This window comes from Spermophilus citellus (genome assembly GCF_964194105.1).
Source record: "Spermophilus citellus genome assembly, chromosome: 6".
Lineage (NCBI taxonomy): Eukaryota > Metazoa > Chordata > Mammalia > Rodentia > Sciuridae > Spermophilus > Spermophilus citellus.
Window position 1 is genome coordinate 138,382,807 of NC_138187.1, and position 21,870 is coordinate 138,404,676.

Consider the following 21,870-nt stretch of genomic DNA (forward strand, 5'->3'; position numbering starts at 1 on the left):
GCAGCTCTGCTGTTTGAAATACCTTGCAAACTGTTATGCTACTTTATGATTATGTCATAAGAATTAACAAAATTTAGTTTTTCTTGCAATTGATGACTAAAGGGAAAAATTAACTTATCTTGAGAATTATATATATTCCTGTTTTTTGAGAATTATGAATATATTCTTATTTAAATATATTTTTATTTAAATTAATTTATGATTTATAATAAAATCATATAATCTATACTATGAAATTACATTAATGAATTTTTGTAAGATTTATGATTATGTTTTGGTTTGATTATTTATCATTCTAAGTTCTAGGTTTTAAATTTCCTTTTGAAATAAAAGCAAAATGTTAGTTTATGTAAAAACCATCATTTAAAAGAAAATTCTTAAATTCCCTTAAAAATCTACCTATAGCCTACTTTATGTCATATCTGTATTGCTCTCAATGTTATTAACAGTGTTATGTCTCATTACTTGAAAGAACAAACTAATTTTGCCAAAATTATGTCTTCCAGTTACCTAAAGATGCATGTTTGCACAATGATATAGGTAACAATTAATTAAGCAATGTTATAGCACATTATATAGTCATAGCTTTTCAACAGAAATGTTTTTATAATTCAGAATGATTCCTACATTGCAATAACTTAAAATATTTTTATCTCTTTTACATGCTATGAGGTGCTCCAGAGTTATTAAAGTGATATGACCATGAACCAACTTCATTTGGGGCAAAAATTATTTTAAAACAAAAATAGAAACACGAAGTTTGCAGAACTATTGTATTCAATACTCTCCATTAATATCCTTTTTCCATTTATTCCTGGGTCTCAGTATTTTGTATATGTGTATATATAATGTATGCATGTATGGGCACATAGTCTTTTAAGAACAAACATTTTCATTGTGTGTACACATTCACATGTTTCTGATTGTCACTGACAGGATTGTTGGCACAAAAGTGATAACAACATGGCATTTACAAGTGATTAATTTTTGTTGGCTCAAATCAGTAGTTTAGTAACACAAAGTGGTTACTCTTACTCAAAAATGCATAATCAGTAAATAGTTTTGGGATTTATCATCTTTTTGACTTGAACTATTCCACTCATTTAATAAAATGGATGGATTATTTCCAGAAATACAAAAATGAAAACCTTTTAAAAAGTCTTATAGTCCTAATCTTTTAGAGCAAATTAAGTTCTTTAAAAGGATGCCTCAGTTCATTGGACTTGCCAGTAACATATTACTTTAAATTTATCATGTTGCTTTCATTTTATTTTTTAAAAGATGATACTTAGTCCATCAAATTAGATCACTTTAAATTCACTTTATACTGCTATGTTGACATTATATGCAAATTAAAGTTTACATGTGTTTTAAACTGCCTTATTTTCAAACTAATCTGTTGTCATACATTTCTCCCATGCTTCCATTATAAGTTATAAACTTTGACTTCAATATAGAATTAAATGAATTGATTCTACACATTATACTTATTTAGATTTAAACCAGGTAAAAGTGTCTAATGTTTAGCATTGTTTCAGTATACTTGAGACTGTCTATAGTGTATAGTCTTTTCATACTATTTTTTTTATTTTATTGTTGGTTGTTCAAAACATTACATAGTTCTTAATATACCATATTTCACAGATTGATTCAAGTGGGTTATGAACTCCCATTTTTACCCCGTATACAGATTGCTGTATCACATCAGTTACATTTCCATTGATTTACAAATTGCCTTTCTAGTGACTGATGTATTCTGCTGTCTATCCCATTCTCCACTGTCCCCTCACCCCTCCCCTCCCCTCCCCTCCCCTTCTCTCTCTCCATCCCCTCTACTATAAATCGTTTCTTCCACTTATATAATTTTTCTCCTACTCCTCCTTTCCTCTTATATGTAATTGTGTATAACCCTGAGGCTCACCTTCCAATTCCATGCAATTTCCCTTAACTCTCACTTTCCCTCCCGCCTATCATCCCTGTTTAATGTTATTCTTCTTCTCCAGCTCTTCGTCTCTACCCTGTCCTTGGTTACGCCCCTTATATCAAAGAAGACATTTGACATTTGTTTTTTAAGGATTGGCTAGCTTCACTTAGCATAATCTGCTCTAATGCCATCAATTTCCCTCCAAATTCTATGATTTTGTCATTTCTTATTGCAGAGTAATACTCCATTGTGTATAAATGCCACATTTTTTAATCCATTCATCTATTGAAGGGCTTCTAGGTTGGTTCCACAATCTTGCTATCGTGAATTGTGCTGCTATGAACATCGATATAGCAGTGTCCCTGTAGCATGCTCTTGTTAGGTCTTTAGGGAATAGACCGAGAAGGGGAATAGCTGGGTCAAATGGTGGTTCCATTCCCAGCTTTCCAAGAAATCTCCATACTGCTTTCCAAAACTTCATAAGGGTGTATAATCATTCCTTTTTCATACAAGGGGAAGCAGAGATAAGAAGTTGCCCAACGTTATAAAACCAGTCAAAGGTGGGTTGTGGTGAGACCTTTCACACTTCAGACCAAAACCTTTGCATGCCAAGCATCTGGAGGTATTAAAAATAGGTCATCTGTGGTCTCTGTGCTCAAAGAGTTCTAGGTTTTGTGAAAGCAAAGCAAACTCTCAAAAAGCTAAGACTTTATTAATTTAGGCTGCTTATTTAAACCAATGTTAACCACATTTTTAGATAAAAGCATTCTATAGTAACAAAAAGATATCAAAACACATTTTGAACAGGAATCTGCGGATTCATTGGCCATTATTTCTTAATTCTGATATGTAATTTTTTTCTGAAAACCTTATCACTGATAAAACTTATTGCTGTCAGTTGTCCTAAATTGCCACATGAAGAATACTGTATTGCTCTATGCATCACTTCTCAATTAGTTTTGTCCATTAATGATTCAAATAAAAAATAATGCAAAGTGTGAAAAAATGTTTTTTTTTAATTTTAATTTGTTATATATGACAGCAGAATGCATTTCAATTCATAGTACACATATAGAGCACAAATTTTCATTTCTCTAGTTGTACAGAGTAGAGTTACAACATTCATGTCTTCATACATGTACTTAGGGTACTGATGTTCATCTCATTCTACCATTATTCCTACCCCCATACCCAATCCCCTTCCCCCACCCCCTTTGTCCTATCCAACGTTCCTCCATTTCTCCCATGCTTACACCTACACCCGTTATGGATCAGCTCCTTTGTATCAGAGAAAAAATTCAGCCTTTGGTTTGGGGGATTGGCTTATTTCATTTAGCATGATATTCTCCAGCTCCATCCATTTGCCTACAAATGCCATGATTTTATTCTCTTTTAATGCTGAGTAATATTCCACTGTGTATATATACCACAGTTTCTTTATCCATTCATCTATTGAAGGACATCCAGGTTGGTTCCACAGTTTAGCTATTGTGAATTGTGCTGCTATACACATTGATGTGACTGTGTCCATGTAGTATGCTGTTCTTGGGTATAACCAAGGAGTGGGATAGCTGGATCAAATGGTGGTTCCATTCCAAGTTTTCCAGGGAATCTCCATACTGCTTTCCATATTGGTTATACCAATTTTCAGTCCCACTAGCAATATATGAGTGTGCCTTTCTCTCCACATCCTTGCCAACATTTATTGTTGTCATTCTGAATGGAGTGAGATGAAATCTTAGGGTAGTTTTGATATGCATTTCTCTAATTGCTAGAGATGTTAAACATTTTTTCATATATTTGTTGATTGATTGACAGATATATGAAAAAAATTATACAGACTATTTTATTAACTCAGTTGAAATTTAAATTTCTAGGATAAAAATTAGAGTGAGAATTAATTAATTTTAGAATGAATATAAGCATTTTTTGTTAATCCTCAAATATTAGAGTCAGCCTTGCAAAAAACTTCTTAAGTTTTTTCTATGTTGTCCTCTGGATTTTAGGCAAGAAAACTTTAGAGATATTTCACCTTTGTTATCAATACGTCTAATTCTAGATGTCACACTTCAGCAAAATAAAAAGTACCCAAGTGACAGTAAAACATATACATTTAAAATATATCACAGATTTTCATTTGAGGTTGGTCATATAAAATTATGTGGAGATATTTTTCAAATGCAATAGCAAAACCACAAGACTTTACTATGCTGTATATGTTGGGATAGGTAGGAACAGGGCAGAATGGTTGGGAGGTGCCCTGCAAGGTAATTGTAATTTTGAAAGTGTTTCTTGATGCTTATCTTGGCTTCTGCATCTCACTGCAGTCTCTTCTTTAAGAACACTGAAAACAATTTTAAAAGAAACTTATAGTCAAAGAAATATGTGTTTATCTCAACTATGTTTGAATTAATAATTTTAACTGTGATCATCCAATGAGCAAATAAGCCAGAAATTGTGAAAGTTATATTTATTTTATTATTAAATGATTAGAATTTCTCAACACCCTATTACACTTTAGGACATAATAGTTTAGACAAAGAAAGTTTTATTTCACTAAAGTTAATATTAATCTCAAAAGTAGTAATGTCTGACATTTCTTGGACACTTACTGTGTCAGAGGCTATGTTAAGAACACTAACCTAAGTTATTATAATTTGATGTTTGCAGTAACACCAGGAGACAGGTACTGGTGAGGGAAGATACAACTTCAGGGACAAATGGCTCTTGTGCAAACTCTTCTGTGGAGATTGTACACTGAGTTACCTTTCCAGAGCCTATGAACTTTACTGCTATAGTTTGCCATTTCTTATTTTTAAGAAAACTACAGTCTTTGCTGGACATTTCTCTTACAGTAACTGTAGTAATTGTTCATTGTGGTTTAACTAATTGGCTGCTGTTTACTTAGCACCTGCTCTTTGCATTGTTTTGAGAATTTCTTATTCTGTATGTATACGTATATCATATTATATGTGATTATATGAGGGAAAATCTGCTATTAATATTTTTGATATAAGTGAAAATTTAATATTGTGAAATAAATGAAAAATTAACATATTTGATACTTTCCAGTTTATAGATGGTCGACTGGCAAAACTAAATGCAGGAAGGGGTTTCTCTGATGTATTTGAAGAAGAAATCAGTTCAGGTGGCTTTTGTGGAGGTATAACCTATTTACAATATTATTATCCATTTTAAAATAACAATTATCTTGTTTTTTTGTACTTGAATTTATATATTCTGTTTCATAAACAACTCTTTTCTTCTATATATACATAATGTCTTAAGTATATTTTTCATCTTATAATATCAATATCAAGTAATTTTGTTTGATATCTGTTATTCAAGGCATTAAGTTTGTCTTCATGAATTGGTAGCTGTTGACTTGGACAATCTCCTAATAATACTGCAAATGAATAATAGAAGTCCAAAAAATATATATCCTTTTGACTTTCCTCCTAAATAGTTGTCTTTACCAGAAAATAATTGTAGTGGTAATTTCTGAGTATGAATTTAAAAACTGAGATTCGGATTGAAATGGCACATGTAATATAATCTAAAGGGAAATATTTGAACACCATGACTCATTCTGCATTTTTATATAAGTGTATTATTTTATGGAAGTCTTTTCCTATTTTACTTTGCAGATCACTTCAGCATTAGGAAAAGTATATCATTCCATAAATATAACTAGTTCTACAGCCCTCTGGTGTAGTGTATTTATGGTGTCACGCAAGATTCCCATAAGTATAATTAATTATTCAAATGTAAATATCCAAAAATATAATTATATGGGCAACTAATGATTTATAGATTGATGTTTTGTGCACAGATGTTCTAGTATATAGTCGCAACTTACACAGAATTTTGGTTGAGTCCTTGAAATGTCCCATTTATTCATTCTTTCAGGCAGTATTACTGAGTCCTTACTATGTACTGTTCTAGATACCAGGCAAGCAATATAAGATTTTTTCCCTCTATATCTTGGTGTGTTTGTTTTTAACCTGGTATAATAGCATTTTTTCAACTCTTTGTAGTTATATTTGAAGAAAAGAAGTTTTTAGTCTGCATGAATAAATAGTTGTTAGAATTGAGAAAACATGAAAAGATAAAAAGTCATAAGTATTCATCTATAAATTTAACAAATTTTAATTTTATTCTTAAATAAGATTTATTTCCTCACCTCAAAATATAGAAATAAATATACAATTTTTTCATTAAAAGAAGTACAAATGAATTTTGCAATTGCAGACCTTTATCTAAGGTACAGCATTTTATTGATAGCATTTAGCTTGGGGAAAAAGTTCTATTTGACTTAGTAGGTAAGCTTCATATGGAATCATTCAGCTCCTTGCTTTCCTCAGCTCTTAGGGAAAAATTTAGCTTCAATGGAACTTTTGTGTTAAAATAATGCTGTTTTACTTTTCAACTCAGACAAGCAAAATATTGTCAGCTTATGGACAAATTGCTTGAGGCACCTATTCAGTATTTACATAACTGCTGTCTCATTATCTTTATGACCCGTGGGGCTAGTAGCTTTTATAGAATTGAAGTTGACATCTTGTGACAGTAATGGGGTAGAACTATGATCCTTTTATACAGTTAAATTCTGTAGTCTTAACCATTGCTCAAGATACCTCTGTAATAAAGTAGAAATAAATGGCTTTTCTGGTGGAAGAGGATAACTAAGATTTTTTTTTAATTAAAGATTTTATCACTTAAAAAATAATAGGGAAATATGATCACTGGTTATCATCTGACTTAGAGACTGCCACATTGTTAGTTCAACTCAATTTCAATTGTTTTGTTGTTCTTTAGTACAATTTAGTACAGAAAATGTTTTTGAGCTTTTATTCTAATTTGAGGGAGCAAATAACCTATCCCAAAGGAAATCCTAGTTCAGCAATTACTCATTTCAGTAAATAAAGAAGTACCTTAAAATAATACCTGTCAAATTTTATTTTTAGTTGTATTTTAGATTCTTTTAGAGATACATGGAGATTATTCTTAGAAAATAAAGCATAATTCACTAGGATTTGAAATAAGAAAAATGACTAATAAAATTAGCAATATTCTTCTAACTACTAATTAGGACATATTTGTCTGTTTAGGATATATATATATATATATATATATATATATTTCCAAAAATATTTCTGGGTGGTCTTCTCCAACTGTGTCATCTAGTATACTCAGGAGAAGGAAGAGTATATCTGCCATGACATTCACCTGTAAAATGTAAACAGTAATAACTCTCATTTCTCTTACAGTAACTGTAGTAATTGTTCATGTTTATTGAGTACTAATATGTGACAGAAATTCTCATTTTATCCTGACTATACTCTAAGAGGCACTTTGACTAGCCCATTTATATGAAGGCACTCAATTCAGTAATTCTCTCAAAGTCATAGGAAGTAGAGACCAGTCTGAACTCGGCACATATCTACCTAGTTTCAAAGCTCTTGCTGTAATGACTATAGCATATCTATGTTTTTATACTAGGAGATATTAATAAGGGAACAGGTTGTAAGCAAAAGTAGCACTTAAGCCCTCTCTTCTCTGAATAAAAGCAAAAGTTCTATCTTTCTGACCTTATCTTGAAGACTTGTTTATACATCAAGCACAGAAAAGATCACTGTAAGAGAAATCAACATTAACTAAAACTGAAGAACAAAATTAAGTTTCTTTAAGCAAAAATAATTAGTAAAATTTAGGGAAGCATCTATACATCATGACAGTAGTAATTTGTATGCTATTTTTGTTGCTAGTGTTTGTTTTATGATAAAATGATTGTTGAGTATGGTATAATTGTGGTTCTAATTAAAATTATACAAGGCAGTATAATCAGATATCGAACATTTAGATTCACATTTGAATCTAGAAATATGATTAAAGAATCTGTGAATTCATAGAGATTTTATAAAACCTTTTTCTGTCCCATAAATTTTCATAATCAGGACTACTAAGCAATTCATGTTATACTTGATTCTTTTCATCACTTTTGCAGAATGTTTAATCTTAATTTATAAGAATAGTAACAACAGATACCAGGAAATATATGAAGGGAAATGTATCCATGGATGTTGAAATATAATATAAGAGGACATGAATATAACAAGACTCAATTAGGTAAACACAGATCATCTCAGAGCCACAGTTTCCTCATTTGACAAGTTATTCATAATAATAACTAACACTCATGGTATTTCTGGGATGTGTTAGATACCCTGCTAAACATCATATCATCATTATCTTTCATACTCACATTAATCCTAAAAGCCATTGACTGTTAAGATGAATGATGAGGCTGAGGCTCACCAAACTAAGGTTCTTTTTCCTGATTAGTCTGTGAAAGCCACTCAAGAAAGTTTAATAGGAATGTTGTTTTGTAAATATATTTTCAGTTAAAATAATACTAGTTCTTAAATCCTCATCAAATAATCTAAACTTTAGAAAGGAGAACTATTTTAATGTTGATTTTTATATAGGAGTATGTGGGTACTCTTCATTAGTAGCATGTATTTCCTCATTAGCTTCCTGATATAATCTAGTCAGATCTTTGTTTATTTTTTTTTTTACTGACTAATGTATTAAAGAATTTGATGAGGTAGTAGACATTTATCAGTTTTAGTGGCATTTTTCTGGCCACATAAGCACTTTAGATCAATTTACATATTTTGATAAATAACTACACATTACTGGAATTTGAACAAATACATTTGAAAAAACAGTCTTTGCATAAGTGAAAGCTAAAGATATTTTGTCCTTGAGTATGTCAAAATGAGTTGTTTAATAAGAATGTTAAAATTTTTAAATAAGGCTTGTTAATTGCCTGAAACAGTTAACTTAAAAGAAACATTGATGGATTATTTTTTGCATTCAAATTAATTTTTAAGAAGAAAAGCAGCCTTATTTTTTTTAACATTACCAAAGGATTATGTGCTTGTCTCATAAATTTCATAGAAATAGGAACCTTACTTATATCATAAAACAGTAAAATTTAGGGATACAGTCCTTAAATTTTTTAAAACAGGAATCTACCTAAATTGTTGTCATCTTAACCAGTTTATTTTTTCCTAGGGAATTACTGTTTGCTCTCATATGTCATACTTTTATATTATTCTAGATTTTTTATTTCCCTTTCAAAGCTCTAGCTTGAGCAGCCCCTCTCCCTTTCTTCTTTTTCTTTTTTCTTTATTTTTGTGGGAGGGGATGGGAGTTGAACTCGGCGGGCACTTAACCACTGAGCCTGGTCCCCAACCCTATTTTGCATTTTATTTAGAGACAGGGTCTCACTGAGTTTCCTTGCTTTTGCTGAGGCTGGCTTTGAACTCATGATCCTCCTGTCTCAGCCTCCAGAGCTGCTGGGATTACAGGCGTGCACCATTGCACCCAGCATCCCTTTCTAATGTAATTGCTTTGGAGGTGATACAGAGAAACCTCTGTATAACTTAAATGTTCTGATATTTTACTAAGTAGTCTTAGAGATAGTATTTCAGAGTTGAAAGAATAATGAACCAGGAATTAAAATGCCTAGATTATTCTTTCTTGGTTGTTAGACTTCCAAATTTGGGCAAAGAATGTATCATCTCAGAACCACAGTTTCCTTATTTGGAAACTTATTAATAATAATTAATAATAACTAACATTTATGGTACCTAATAAGGTACCCTACTAAATATCATATAATAATTATCTTTCATTCTTATATACATTAATCCTAAAAGGCAGTGATAGGCTTTGATGAATAAGGAGGGTGAGGCTCTGCTATTAAGAACCTAGTTCCATATCACATGGTTTGCAGGGTGGATCTGGACTACAGAGGTCTATTGCACACCAAATGCTGCCTCCTTCCCATCCAGCTATGTTGCCTATGGCATTGCCTGCTTTGCCTGTTTTATAGTAGAAAGGTTCAGATCGAATAACATAATGTAGATAAAAACATCTGTGACCTGTGGAGAGCTCAGTAGGAACTTTTTTTAAACCTTACAATCCTAAATAAGACACTAACCTTTCTATAACAGATCCATTGTCTTATCATAGCTATTTTATTTGTGTTTGAGTATCCAAAAATGCTGAAATATTATATTATTGGCATTTCTCTGATTTCTTGAATTCATTTTAGGAAAATAATTAAATACTTTACAGAATAACTGTAAATAACATCTAAATCTTAAATTCATGATTTTGACTCAATCATTTTTAATAATAAAGAAGTAAAAAATATATGAACTGATGAGACTTTTTAATAGACGAGTGAATAATCTGGATGAATAAAAATATACACTTAATTTTATCATTAATAAAAATCTCCTTGAGAAATAAACTTATAGGATAACTTGGAATTTGTTATTTTACAATGGAAAGTACATTTAAAAAAATTTGGACAAGCCAAGACCTCTTAAAGCTTACCCTTTTAAACTTATTTTACATAAATTATTTTAGGTAGATAGAGTGTAGTCATTTACAAAATTTAAAAAAATATAGTATTTCTCTCTAGATTATTTTCTCCAAAAAAGGCATAATGCAGGGTGGAGTGGTAAGAAATGTTTATCAGAATAAAAGTGATTTCTTGATACTTCTTTAAATTAGGAAAAGACTTTAAGTCTAAGAGTGAATCCAGAGCACAATGCTTTGCCTGATGTTAATTAGGGTTACAAAGAATAACAGGAAAGAAATTCTTAGGCTGGGATCATTCTGCTTCTGTTTTTGTAACAGCGAGGTGGTACTTCTCCTCCCCACCTCTCTAAGCCACAACCACAAACAAAGGAACACCATTTTTAGAAGTTACTTGCACCTGGTTATTGACAGGGTAGCCACTGGCACTTTGATTTTTTGTTTGTTTTAGAAGGAAGTTACTGGGAATTGAGCACAAGGATACACTACACCTAAGCTACATTCCCAGCCCTTTCTACTGCTTATGTTAGTATAGGGTCTTGCTAAATTGCCCAGGTTGGCTTTGAACTTGCCATCCTCCTGCCTTAACCTCCTGAGTCTGAGATTGCAGGTGTACCACTGCCACTACACCCACTGCCACTACACCTAGTAACACTTTGATTTTTATTGTGATTTTTCACCCTTCTTTAGAGAATATTTAAACATTTATACTAACAAGGAAGTAGTTGAAATCAGTTGATATGAAAGATTAGGCTAGTAATATGGATTACTTTTTTCCCTTTGAATCTCATTTTATTGGCCAAATTATTTACCGTATTTCAAAGTCAGTTCCAAATTGTATTAGAACTAGTTTTTGTCAGCATTTGAGCTTTGTAACAATAATAACCAGGTACACTGTAGCTTAAAAGCTACATTTTCTTTACATTTCCTTGGGTAATACCTTTCAAATTTATAGATTTGTAACCAGAGAATATGCTCAGAACTAAAACTGTAGTTTAATTGCATTAAAATAAAGTTAATTAATGTGTTAATAATTAATAACCACAGAATAAATTTGTTGTACCTCAGATTCTTTCAGCTCCAAATTTCCTTCTGATTTTTTCACACTTCTCTATGCAATTGAGTGGCATTTTAAGTAAAATTATGTAAAAAAGGCCAACTTTCACAAAACAGCAGAGACATAAAACATTGAAAATTAAGTTTAAAAAAACAGAAATTTTGGATTTGAAAAGAGGTGAGATATTCCCTCTGAGGCCAATATGAAAATAAAAGAATAGATAATAATATATTATTTTCATATGTCAATGAAAAAGTGTCCATTTTCAAGTGCTAATTATAAAAATTAAAGCATTAATCTCATTGTGCCGTTGCATCTTTTACAACATTGTAAGTAAAATTTGCCTACTAAGATGCTAGAAATACTAGTTATTGATGAATTTTAATTTATAAATTTTTATTTTTGATTCCTGATATCAGATTTTCTATATTCCAGGAAACCCAAGGTCATATCAACAGTGGGTACATACAGTAAAGGTATTAATATGCTTTCAAAGTTTCTTCTTTCACTGTGATATGGAGAAATCAGTAAAAGTATGCTATTTATACTTTGCTACTTATTTATAATATTTGAAATGTGTGCAAATTTTCTTAGTGTACATATTCTTTTGTTATGCTTATAGTTTGTTGATATTCATAAATATAATTTTAAATTTGAAAGTTTCTGTTTAGAGATAAATGACATATTTTGTAAAGCAATATTTTCTTATCACTTTATACTATATTCCAGATAAGGAACTAGTTGGAATAGTCAAATTTCATGGAACTTTTATAACTTCTTGATAACATAGTTTTGTTAATATGACTTTTTATAAAATCTCTCTTCTATTGATTAAACTTTACTACCCAATATTAAAACAGCTGATAAATATTTTATTCCCTTTTTATTAAGTTTTAAATATGTAGGTTTTACTACCCATGTTACTTGTCTGCAACTTCAAAGATAAAATGTCTTTTAAATGATGTAATATACCAACTAAAAGAACAGAATCAAATGTTTATAGTTATTGTAGTATTTTAAAACATTAAAAAATAATTTTAAAAGGTATTTAAATTGTGAGTAAAATTATTTTTGTATACTACTAATAATGCTTTGTTTTCAGAACAGTTTGCCAAAAGTTTTTGGAAACATTTCTTTCTTTTGCAGAAAGGAGGTGCACTGTTCAACACAGCAATGACCAAAGCAACCCCTGCAGTACGGACAGCTTATAAATTTGTAAGTGTTCTTATGGTATTTACTAATTTTTTTGACAGATTTATATACTCTCTAGAAGATACACATATGAATTCAAAATATTTTTCAATAAGCTTTAAAAAACTTTAAAATTAATATTGACCAACACAAATTCAGCTACAAAGTTATCTTATTGTATAGAAAGAGCATTTCCTTTAAATAATCTAAAAATGGTTCTTCATTTTATTTCAAAGCTACCGTCACAATTGTACAGCACATTAAAACGGTCCATGAGGAGGTATCGTCTTATAAATTTGATTCTTTCATTCATTTTAAATTCTCATTGTGCATTTGAGGCAGAAGTAGAAAAATGTGGCAATATCTCTTCTCTCAAAGATTCATTGACTCTCCAAAATTAAAATTCTTCAGTAATTCTCCATGGCATGTAGTAAATTACAATAACCACAGTAACAATGAACAGATAATAAATTTAAAATCTCTTTAAATATGATAATTAAGACCTTGCGTTACCTGTTCCTTCCTGTATTCTGTTCTGTTTTCCCCGATTCTTCTGAAACTTTCATATGTCTGAACATACTTAGCAACGCCTTATTTTTTTAATACAAGATATTTTCTTCTGCCCTTCTATTCTTGTTCAAGAAGAAGATGTCCTACTACTTAGAACATCCATTTCTTGGTCTTTATCCATCTAGTAAACCACCGGTTCATCTATTAATGTCCCTTGGAAAAAAGTTTTCCCAATCCCATGCCAAAAAAACAAACAAACAACAACAACAACAATAAAAAACCAGCTAAGTTTATAGATCTATTTCTATGGTTCCATTTGAACTGTAGTAACTTGCTTCAGCACTTTCTGTGTCTTCATATATGTTTATCTCTACACTAGACCAGTAGCTTCTCTAGGGATTATCTAGTGGTAGTGAAGTTTTTTGTTTGTTTGTTTGTTTGTTTAAGTTCAATAGGTCACATATATTCTGTATTTCTAAATATATTCAGGGTAGTAATTGTGATATTATAAAAATTTATCTTCAAGTGCTTTCTCAATAAATAATTGATATGATAGAAATAATAATAAAATAATACATTTTAATGTTTAGAATTTATGTTCTTTTCTTACATGCAATTGCAATATAAACGTAGTTACTCTTCTGAATGAAAAAAATCTGTTTCAAAGATTGCATTTTTTTTGGTAGGGAAGCTAATCTACAGAGTTGATTCAAAAATAAAGTTCTAACATTCTGAACTATTTGAATCCATAAAGCATTAAATGAAAAGAAGTCATCAGTTTGCCTTAGAAAGTTCAGCCTCTGCCTTTTGTTTGGTTTCCTCATGACTTTGCTGTTCTAGGAGATCACTGCCTCTAATGGGCTGATTTAAGTTGCTTTTGAAGGGAAATTTTTCACAACGAAATAGCACACAGCTACCAAGTGAAAAAACAAACTAATATCAAGCCTTGTTTCTCACACACACAAAATTCTAGATGCTAGGAAAGTTTTTGCAGTTAGTAGGCCCTCATTTTATTCCTGGAGCAAGCCTAGAGAGCATGTATAGTTTTGCCAAATGTGTGCTTTCCTCCTGAATTTCACTCTTATCTTTTATAAAAGTACAATAATAAAACAAACATGTTCAGACTCATTCATTATTTAAAATTTGATCCTTCTAGTCAGTAGAATGTTTTCTTTTGAACACTTTTCTGCAAGGCAATGAAATATTTTCAAATTAAGAATTCTGCTCTTTGGAGAATTATTCCCTAAATCAATTTCAACAAATTATGGTATTTAGAATATACTCAATAACTTTTTATCATTTATCTTGTATCATATCAGACATGAATCAAAAGGTTTGAGGCAGGTTAATCAGTTATTTGTGACCTTCATAATTTTACCTAAAACTGATCTCTCCAGATTGCTTATGTTCTAAAATATGTGCACTAAAATTCCTTCTTTGACTATAAATTGCTATGAATACTGCTTCTAATTTCTTTATGTGGGTATAACAGAAGTTATTTATTTTCTACAAGTGGCAGATTTTTAAGCAGCAGAGGCCATGTTTTTGCCTCTGTTTTATACACTAAACACATTATTTGAATAACTGTCATGAACTGGGCCTCATTCTCATCATGGAGTTAGCTTAGCATATAAAGTACTGTAAGTAATAGAGATGATATTCCTGATGTTATATTGATATTGGCATCATTTCACCCTGTGTTTTGAACATACTACTGAAGTACTGTATATGTATTTGTTGAAGTAAATAATGATTTTGTGCTGTACTTATAATATTTTTTCTATACTTATTTCTATGCCAGAAAGTTTTTTTTCTCTGCTTTCTGTACTTTTTCATATTAAAAGGGCCCATAAAGCAAACAAGAGATGGAACACACATTCTCATAATTTAAGAATTACAGCAAAGTGAACTATATATTTGATTTGACTAAAAGATTTTCTAATTCATCTTTTCATTAGATCCTTGCATTAGTCAAAGCCATTTGTTTGGTGCGTTTCTATAGTGAATAGTTGCTGACATTGTTGAATGTCAGCTTGGTGAATTGAAAAGGATAGAAAGAATCTGCTCCATCTTCTAGGTAGTATGAAGGACACCTAATGAGTAGGCAGGGTTGTATACATTTAAATTAATCAGTGCACAAATTGCAGAACTACGGAAGAGATTAATACTAGCTTCAACTTGATACAGGAGAACCTGGAAAGATAAGTATGATCAGGTGGATTAGAGGATTACTAGATAAACCAGAATATAGTCCAAATGCAGTAAAAGCAAAGATGGATACAAACTCTTAAGAGATGGGAACAAAAGCATTTTTCCTTGGTAATTACATATTTTTACCAATGAAATATAGGAATTAATATAGGACCTCTTAAATAGATTAGGTAGCTTTATGAATGAAGAATGTGAAAGTGCTATTTATCAATTCTAACAAAGAATAGGATATAATTTAGAGTTATTGGCTTTTTGGATTACTTTTACTATGTAGTATGTTTTAGTTTGCTTCATTTACAATGAAGAATCAATTGTTTTATTCAGTTCAAGATATTCCTTATGGTATGCCAAATACTCTACTGATTACTACAGATATTAACAGGAAGGAAATAAGATCCTTCTCTGCAAAGAAATTGGGAAAGTCGTGTGTTTACTTTTTCTAAAAGCACCTTGAGAGATCAGGATGGGTTAAGTGGAGCATGGCCTTTGTAGTTGAAGTCTTCAGCATGTGTGTCTTCAGTTTCTCTGTCTATACAGTGAGGTTCACAATGCCTTCTTTTTGGTGAGACTTAAATTCAGTGATTATATTTTTTATAACTTTACTTCCTCCTTTGAGAAGTTGGACTCTATCATTTTAATATAAATTAAAAGAAGAGAAGTTAGACTTTATAATTAAATAGATTGAGATTTGAATCTTGGCTTATTATTCCTGAGTCACTTTCCTTATTTGTTAGATATGATAACAATCATGCTGAACTTCAACCTGTGATGACTAAAAGAAATAATGTATGCTAAGCACCCAGCACACAATCATGTATTTAGGAAAAAGAAAATAAATGTGAATTCCTTTCTTCTCCTTTTTCACTCTGGCCACAGTGAATGGGAATTTCAAGTAGAGCAAAGGGTAAGGCTTTTGTGAAACTCCCAGTTGTCTTTAGTTAAGTTATACTCCACACACTTCACAGCAGGACTTGGGACACTCAAATCTGGAGCCAAACTTTAGTGAAAAACGGATAGCCTTCAAAGTGTTAAATGACTTTTAATTTTTGCCAGAAAAATATATATATGAAATAGACATATCATCACAATGGCTTTATTTGTAAAATTTCTGTGACTGCCTATAAAAGCACCTTAATAAAATTTTGTAAAGTTGCCTGAGTTTCTTGAAGTTTAAACATTTGCCCCAATAATTTTCTGGAATGATATGCTTCCTCTTTGCCCCTAGCTTGTCACAATTTTAAATTAAGGCTATACTTTAGAAATCTGGTAGATCCCCCTTGTGTTTTCTATAGGTTACCAGACAAAATAGACTAAATGTTAGCCTTTGTGTGATTTGTGGAAATATTAAATACAGCCTAATTATGATTTAATTTAGGTATAATGAAATAGTGAATGATGGTGTCCTGGAAAATAGTTTTAGGTTATAATCAGCTTCTTTTCTAAATAATGCAAATAGTAATTTTCTTTAAATGTGATCATGTGTACTTATTTTTAAAGTGTTAATAGAACTATGCTGAACCAGACACATTCATTATCATTTTCTAGGCAAAAAACCACGCAAAGCTGGGATTGAAGGAAGTGAAGAGTAAACTGAAGCACAAGGTGCGTGATGTTGTTTCCTTCTACCCTCACTGTTGTCTTCATCTGAAGCTTATATGTTTACAAATCACATGAGACTTATGTTTTTAATGACTTTTGAAATATGCTTATCCCTTTGTTCAAAAATGTATTTTTCATAACAAGCCCTCTGGCAACTCTCTGCCATTCTATATGCATACACTGAACAATCTCTTTATTGTTTGCATATTTTATCACAGAACTGTGGAGATCTTCAAAGATGATTAACCGGATGTATGTTTTCATGAAGTTGATTGCCTTGATATTACATTTGAAGTTCTTGCTTCATGCTGAGAATTTTTTTTTTTAAAAGATACCTTTGAAATAGAATTAATTCAGAAATGCCATTGTTTGGTTTAGAGGCTCTTTCCAAAACAGTTACTTTAAATTGAAGAATATTATTCTTAATTTTGTATATGAGGATTTATATTTAAATGTATGATATTGCAGGTATTTGAATAATTATGTCAGTATATGTGTATTTTGTTTGATTATACATTATATTATGATAGATTTTATTATAAATTGTTAGTTTTTACTTTCACCTTTCAAGAAAGCATAATAATTGAAATTTTCAGAGTAGTTCAGGTTATTCAAGAGTTCATTATGAAAATTAATTCACATTTTAGAAGAATGTACTTTGTTCCTAAATAGACTATTTAAATTTTATAGTTGAAGTGTTTTTTATTGTATGCATGTGTATCAGATACTAAGTCTATTAATCAAATAACTTTGGTAATAGAATAAATATGCTAAAATAATTCCTTGCTCATTTTTTCATATATAGGAAAATGAGGAAGACTACGGGACCTGTTCTGGTTCGGTACAATATACACCAGTTTACACTTTACACAGTGAAAAGGGAGGAAACATAGAAAAGCGTAAGCTTGCCCAGGTAAGGTCATTTACCCTGTTGGCTCCATGTTCTAAAATTACATAATTTTAGTGTATTCTTTAAGGACAGTTTTGGACCCATTTATTTTTTGTCTCATGATAAGAAAACCTGCAGTATTGTCGAGGAAATGATAGTGGATTCTGGTTATGAGATTAAGAACCAGATGTCCCAGCCATCAGTTTCTATATATAGGTTGAGCATACCTAATCTGAAATCCACAACCAAAACTGAGCACTCAAAACACAGGTGCACTATAATATTTATAAAAACACTGAATAAAATTATCTTCAGGCTATATAAAATATATATGAAACACAAACGCATTTTGCATTTAGACTTGGGCCCCATTCCCAAGATCTCATGTAGATGCAAATATTCTAAAATCCTAAACTCCCAAATCTAAAACATTTCTGGTCCTGAGCATTCCAGATAAGGGATGCTCAGCCTGTACTTCATCATGTCATCACAGAGCTCATAATCCAGTGGGGTGAGACAAATATTTGATTTCCATAGAGTATGAACACCGTGATGATGAACAAGAAACTACAGATTTCCTTTACTACAAAAAATCAAAGGAAACTCATATATAATGACATTTGTTTACTAAAACAGTCTGTGAAAACCTCTGTAGAAGCTGCTCAACTTACAATGGGGTTACTCCTGATATAAACCCACCCTAAGCTGAAATATTATAATTGAAAGTGATTTTATACACCTAATTTATCAAACCTTTACCTTATCAGCACAGTATACTGTGGAGTTGTTTGCCTTAGTGACTGCATGGCTGACTGGGAGCTGTGGCTCACTGCCATGTCCAGAGTTGAGAGAGGGTGTCGCATCACATATGACTTGCCTGGGAATAATCTACAGCTTGCAGTATGGTTTCTTCTGGAAACATGTTGCTTTTTCTTATCATTATAAACTCAAAAAATGTTTAAGTTGAACCATTGTAAATTGGGGGCTCTCTGTATATCTATCACTTTTCGGAGGTAGATATTGTATTTGCTAGGAATATTTAAAGCTTCTGCCTCTATGCTAATGCCACTTAAAAGACAGTGGTAAAGCTTTCTGAATCATAGCATTGTTTGCCTCTCATTTAGTATCAAAAGTATATTTCTGTAGGTTTTTAACCAAGGAAAATTTGTATCCATCAAATTATATTTTAAATGCTGTTAGAAAACAGTGTTTAAAACAGAATTCTTGAATGGATATATAAATTACAAAAATAAAGAACTAGAGAGTGGCTACAAAGCTTATTACAGCCACCAAAGTTTATAAGCAGAAGTTGAAGGCTAGAATGGTCCCATCACAAGGCAATTTGCCTTAAGTTTCATAACTAGTCAGTGGCAGAGGAGGTATAGAAGTTTATTTCTAATGCTTAATTAGCTTTCTGGGATAGCTGGATACCGAAGATTATAGATGGCCATAAAATGCAAATATGTCTTTGTGTAAGTCTGTTTTGTGCTGCTATAACAGAATACCTGAGACTGGATAGTTTATAAAGAACAGAGCTTTATTGCTCATATTTCTGAAGGCTGGGAAGTTCAGGGCAAAGGCATGAGCATTTGGTAAGGCCATTATGTAGTGTCATCAAGGGGCAGAAGGGAAGGTAGAGGGCAAAAAAGAACAAGATGGCCAAACTGACCCTTTTATAAGGCACCAGTACCACTTCTGAGGGTGAGCCCTCCTAATCTAATCCGTTCTTAAAGGTCCCATTGTTACACTGCAGTTAAATTTAACATGACTTTTGGAGGGAACAAACATTCAAACCATAGCAGTCTTTGAATGGGAAAAGGCCAGTAAAGCTGTACTAACATCCTAGACATTTGTAAAGAAAACCCATTCATTTGATAGTTCAACACCTACTGTGTGTTTTCTAGATACAAAGTATGTATATAGAAGGAAAACTTAAAACTTCTGTTTTCATGGGACTATTCTGTAACATGTTAAGTAGTTTCTCTTCATTTTCTACTTATTAAACTGATATCTATATGTAGTTATATTACTATATCTAGTTATATTACTCTGAAATGATTAGAATTGCTTAATTGCAGCATATTGTTAGTGCTTGTGAGCTAAATAAGCCCTTCAATAAAGCCCTTATTCCCTATAGAAGCTTTTGTGGTCACTATTAACTGAAAAACATTAACTTGTAAACTAATGTTGTGTTTGCTATTGATATTTCTGATTCTACTCTCCTCACAAGTATGTTCAGTTCTTGTCTGTTTTCAACCCTTAATATCTTAAAAAAAAACTTTGTAGAACAATTTACTGGCTTAATAATGGGACATTTAGATCATAATTACCATGGCAAAAAAGATTATTATATGAAAAAATATGAGATCTTTTTTACCTATAGGATGCTTGAAGATGAAAACAAAATATGTAAATTAAAGAAACTCTTAAATGTCAGTTTTAAGTTAAACTATTGTCAGGTTTTTGTATTTCAAAATATTCCTTTCTTTTAACATGGCATAACATGTCTAATATAATTTAGTTATAAAATCGATTTTTTTAATTTCTGGTTTTGTTTTCTGCTAATTCCTAGAGACAAAGTTTTCTTCTTATTGTGTACACTTAAGGTCTACAAAGATATTTTGATATACATGATAAAATGTTTACTCAAGATAATTAACATATCCATCACCCTCCCAAGTTACCTTTAGTGTAGTGAGGGCACCTAAAAGCTACTTCCTTAGCAGATATCCAATATAGAATACAATATTAACAATTCTGATCAATACACAGTACATTCTGATCAAAAAAGTATATTAGGTCATAGAAAACCCTACATGATAACAGGTCCCATTCATTGTATGAATCTTCAAGCTGTCATTTGTTATCACATCACTAATTTATTTGTGTTTGTTAGTTAGCATTATATGGGTTCTCAAGAAGATGTGACAGAAGTGATGGCTATAAAAAGAATTGAGAAGTAGGGCTTATTCTTTTATGAATTCTATTGTTATATCATGTGCATGTATGACTTTAACAACAAATTTCACCAGCTGTCCCCTCTCTATTTCTTTGCTCAACATGCAAATAGTGTATTCTAAATTTATTTCTGCTTGTAACCTTTTTTGCTTGTGGAAGTGGCTCAATTGTCATGTGAGAATTAAGGCAAGAGAACATTAAGGTAGGCTGACCTTAAACTTACCTTCAGATAAGTACAAAGATCCAGCTTCTAGAAACTTAACAATATGAATTTGTTTGTTTGTTTGCTTGCGTTTTGGCAAATAGCTTTATGAAGCAATTATAAATAATAGACATTTTATGAGATACTGTCATAGTACTGAAATTCCCTTCTCTGAGAATTGTTTCCCCTGATCACCCTACTCACTCCTACCACCTCCCACTGTCCCTGATAACACAGTCTCTTTCTGTTTTCTCTGGCTGGAGTTTATTGAACCAAGGATTAATGCTGGGTCCAAGTGGGCTGATTACATCCTTCCATAAGGAATTGGATTCTGTGATTCCTCTCCATTTCGAGTAGTAGCTGCTTCAACTGAGGACCAGCAAGATTTATACCAGGGCACAGAGAAGCAAAGAAACCAGTATACAGAATGCACAATGAACATAGAACAGGCCAGGTGCTGCAGGGGCAGGTGAAGGGAAGATGACATTCTTCCCTGACTGTTCTTTCAATTTCCTGTTTCCAGTTCTATCACAGGCCTACGTATATTCTTTAACTTAGATATTGAAGGAATACCCGTATCATTGGATCACAAATGTCCTGATACTGTTTTTTTTTCATTTGTGCAAATTTGCTAAACACTAAAAAAATAAATATTTCAAATAAAGGATTAGGACAATTTCAATTTGAATACACCATGTTCTTTTAGAAATAAGCCTCTGGCCACAAACAAGCTATCATTTCAGAGTAATATAACTCATCTCAAAGAAGTAAAATTAGCATTATTAGAAAGCATGAATTCTGGGAGACTTGGGGGAAAAATTAAGATGGAAAGTAAAAATGAAAGAATTGCTCCAAGATGACTTTTTGGCAAATAGTCTTATAAAGCAATTATAAATGATAGACATTTTATGAGATACGGTTACAGCTCTTAA

General features: G+C 31.5%; 1 protein-coding gene across 1 annotated transcript in view; it reads left to right on the forward strand.

Moving 5' to 3' along the window:
• Positions 1–21,870, forward strand: part of DENND1B (DENN domain containing 1B) — a 233,626-nt gene that overhangs the window by 189,308 nt on the left and 22,448 nt on the right. Inside the window, exons 15-19 of the mRNA XM_081300539.1 lie at positions 4,997–5,087; positions 11,814–11,854; positions 12,525–12,593; positions 16,836–16,892; positions 17,695–17,802. Coding sequence (XP_081156665.1) covers positions 4,997–5,087; positions 11,814–11,854; positions 12,525–12,593; positions 16,836–16,892; positions 17,695–17,802 — 366 coding nt within the window. The remainder of the gene's footprint in view (positions 1–4,996; positions 5,088–11,813; positions 11,855–12,524; positions 12,594–16,835; positions 16,893–17,694; positions 17,803–21,870) is intronic.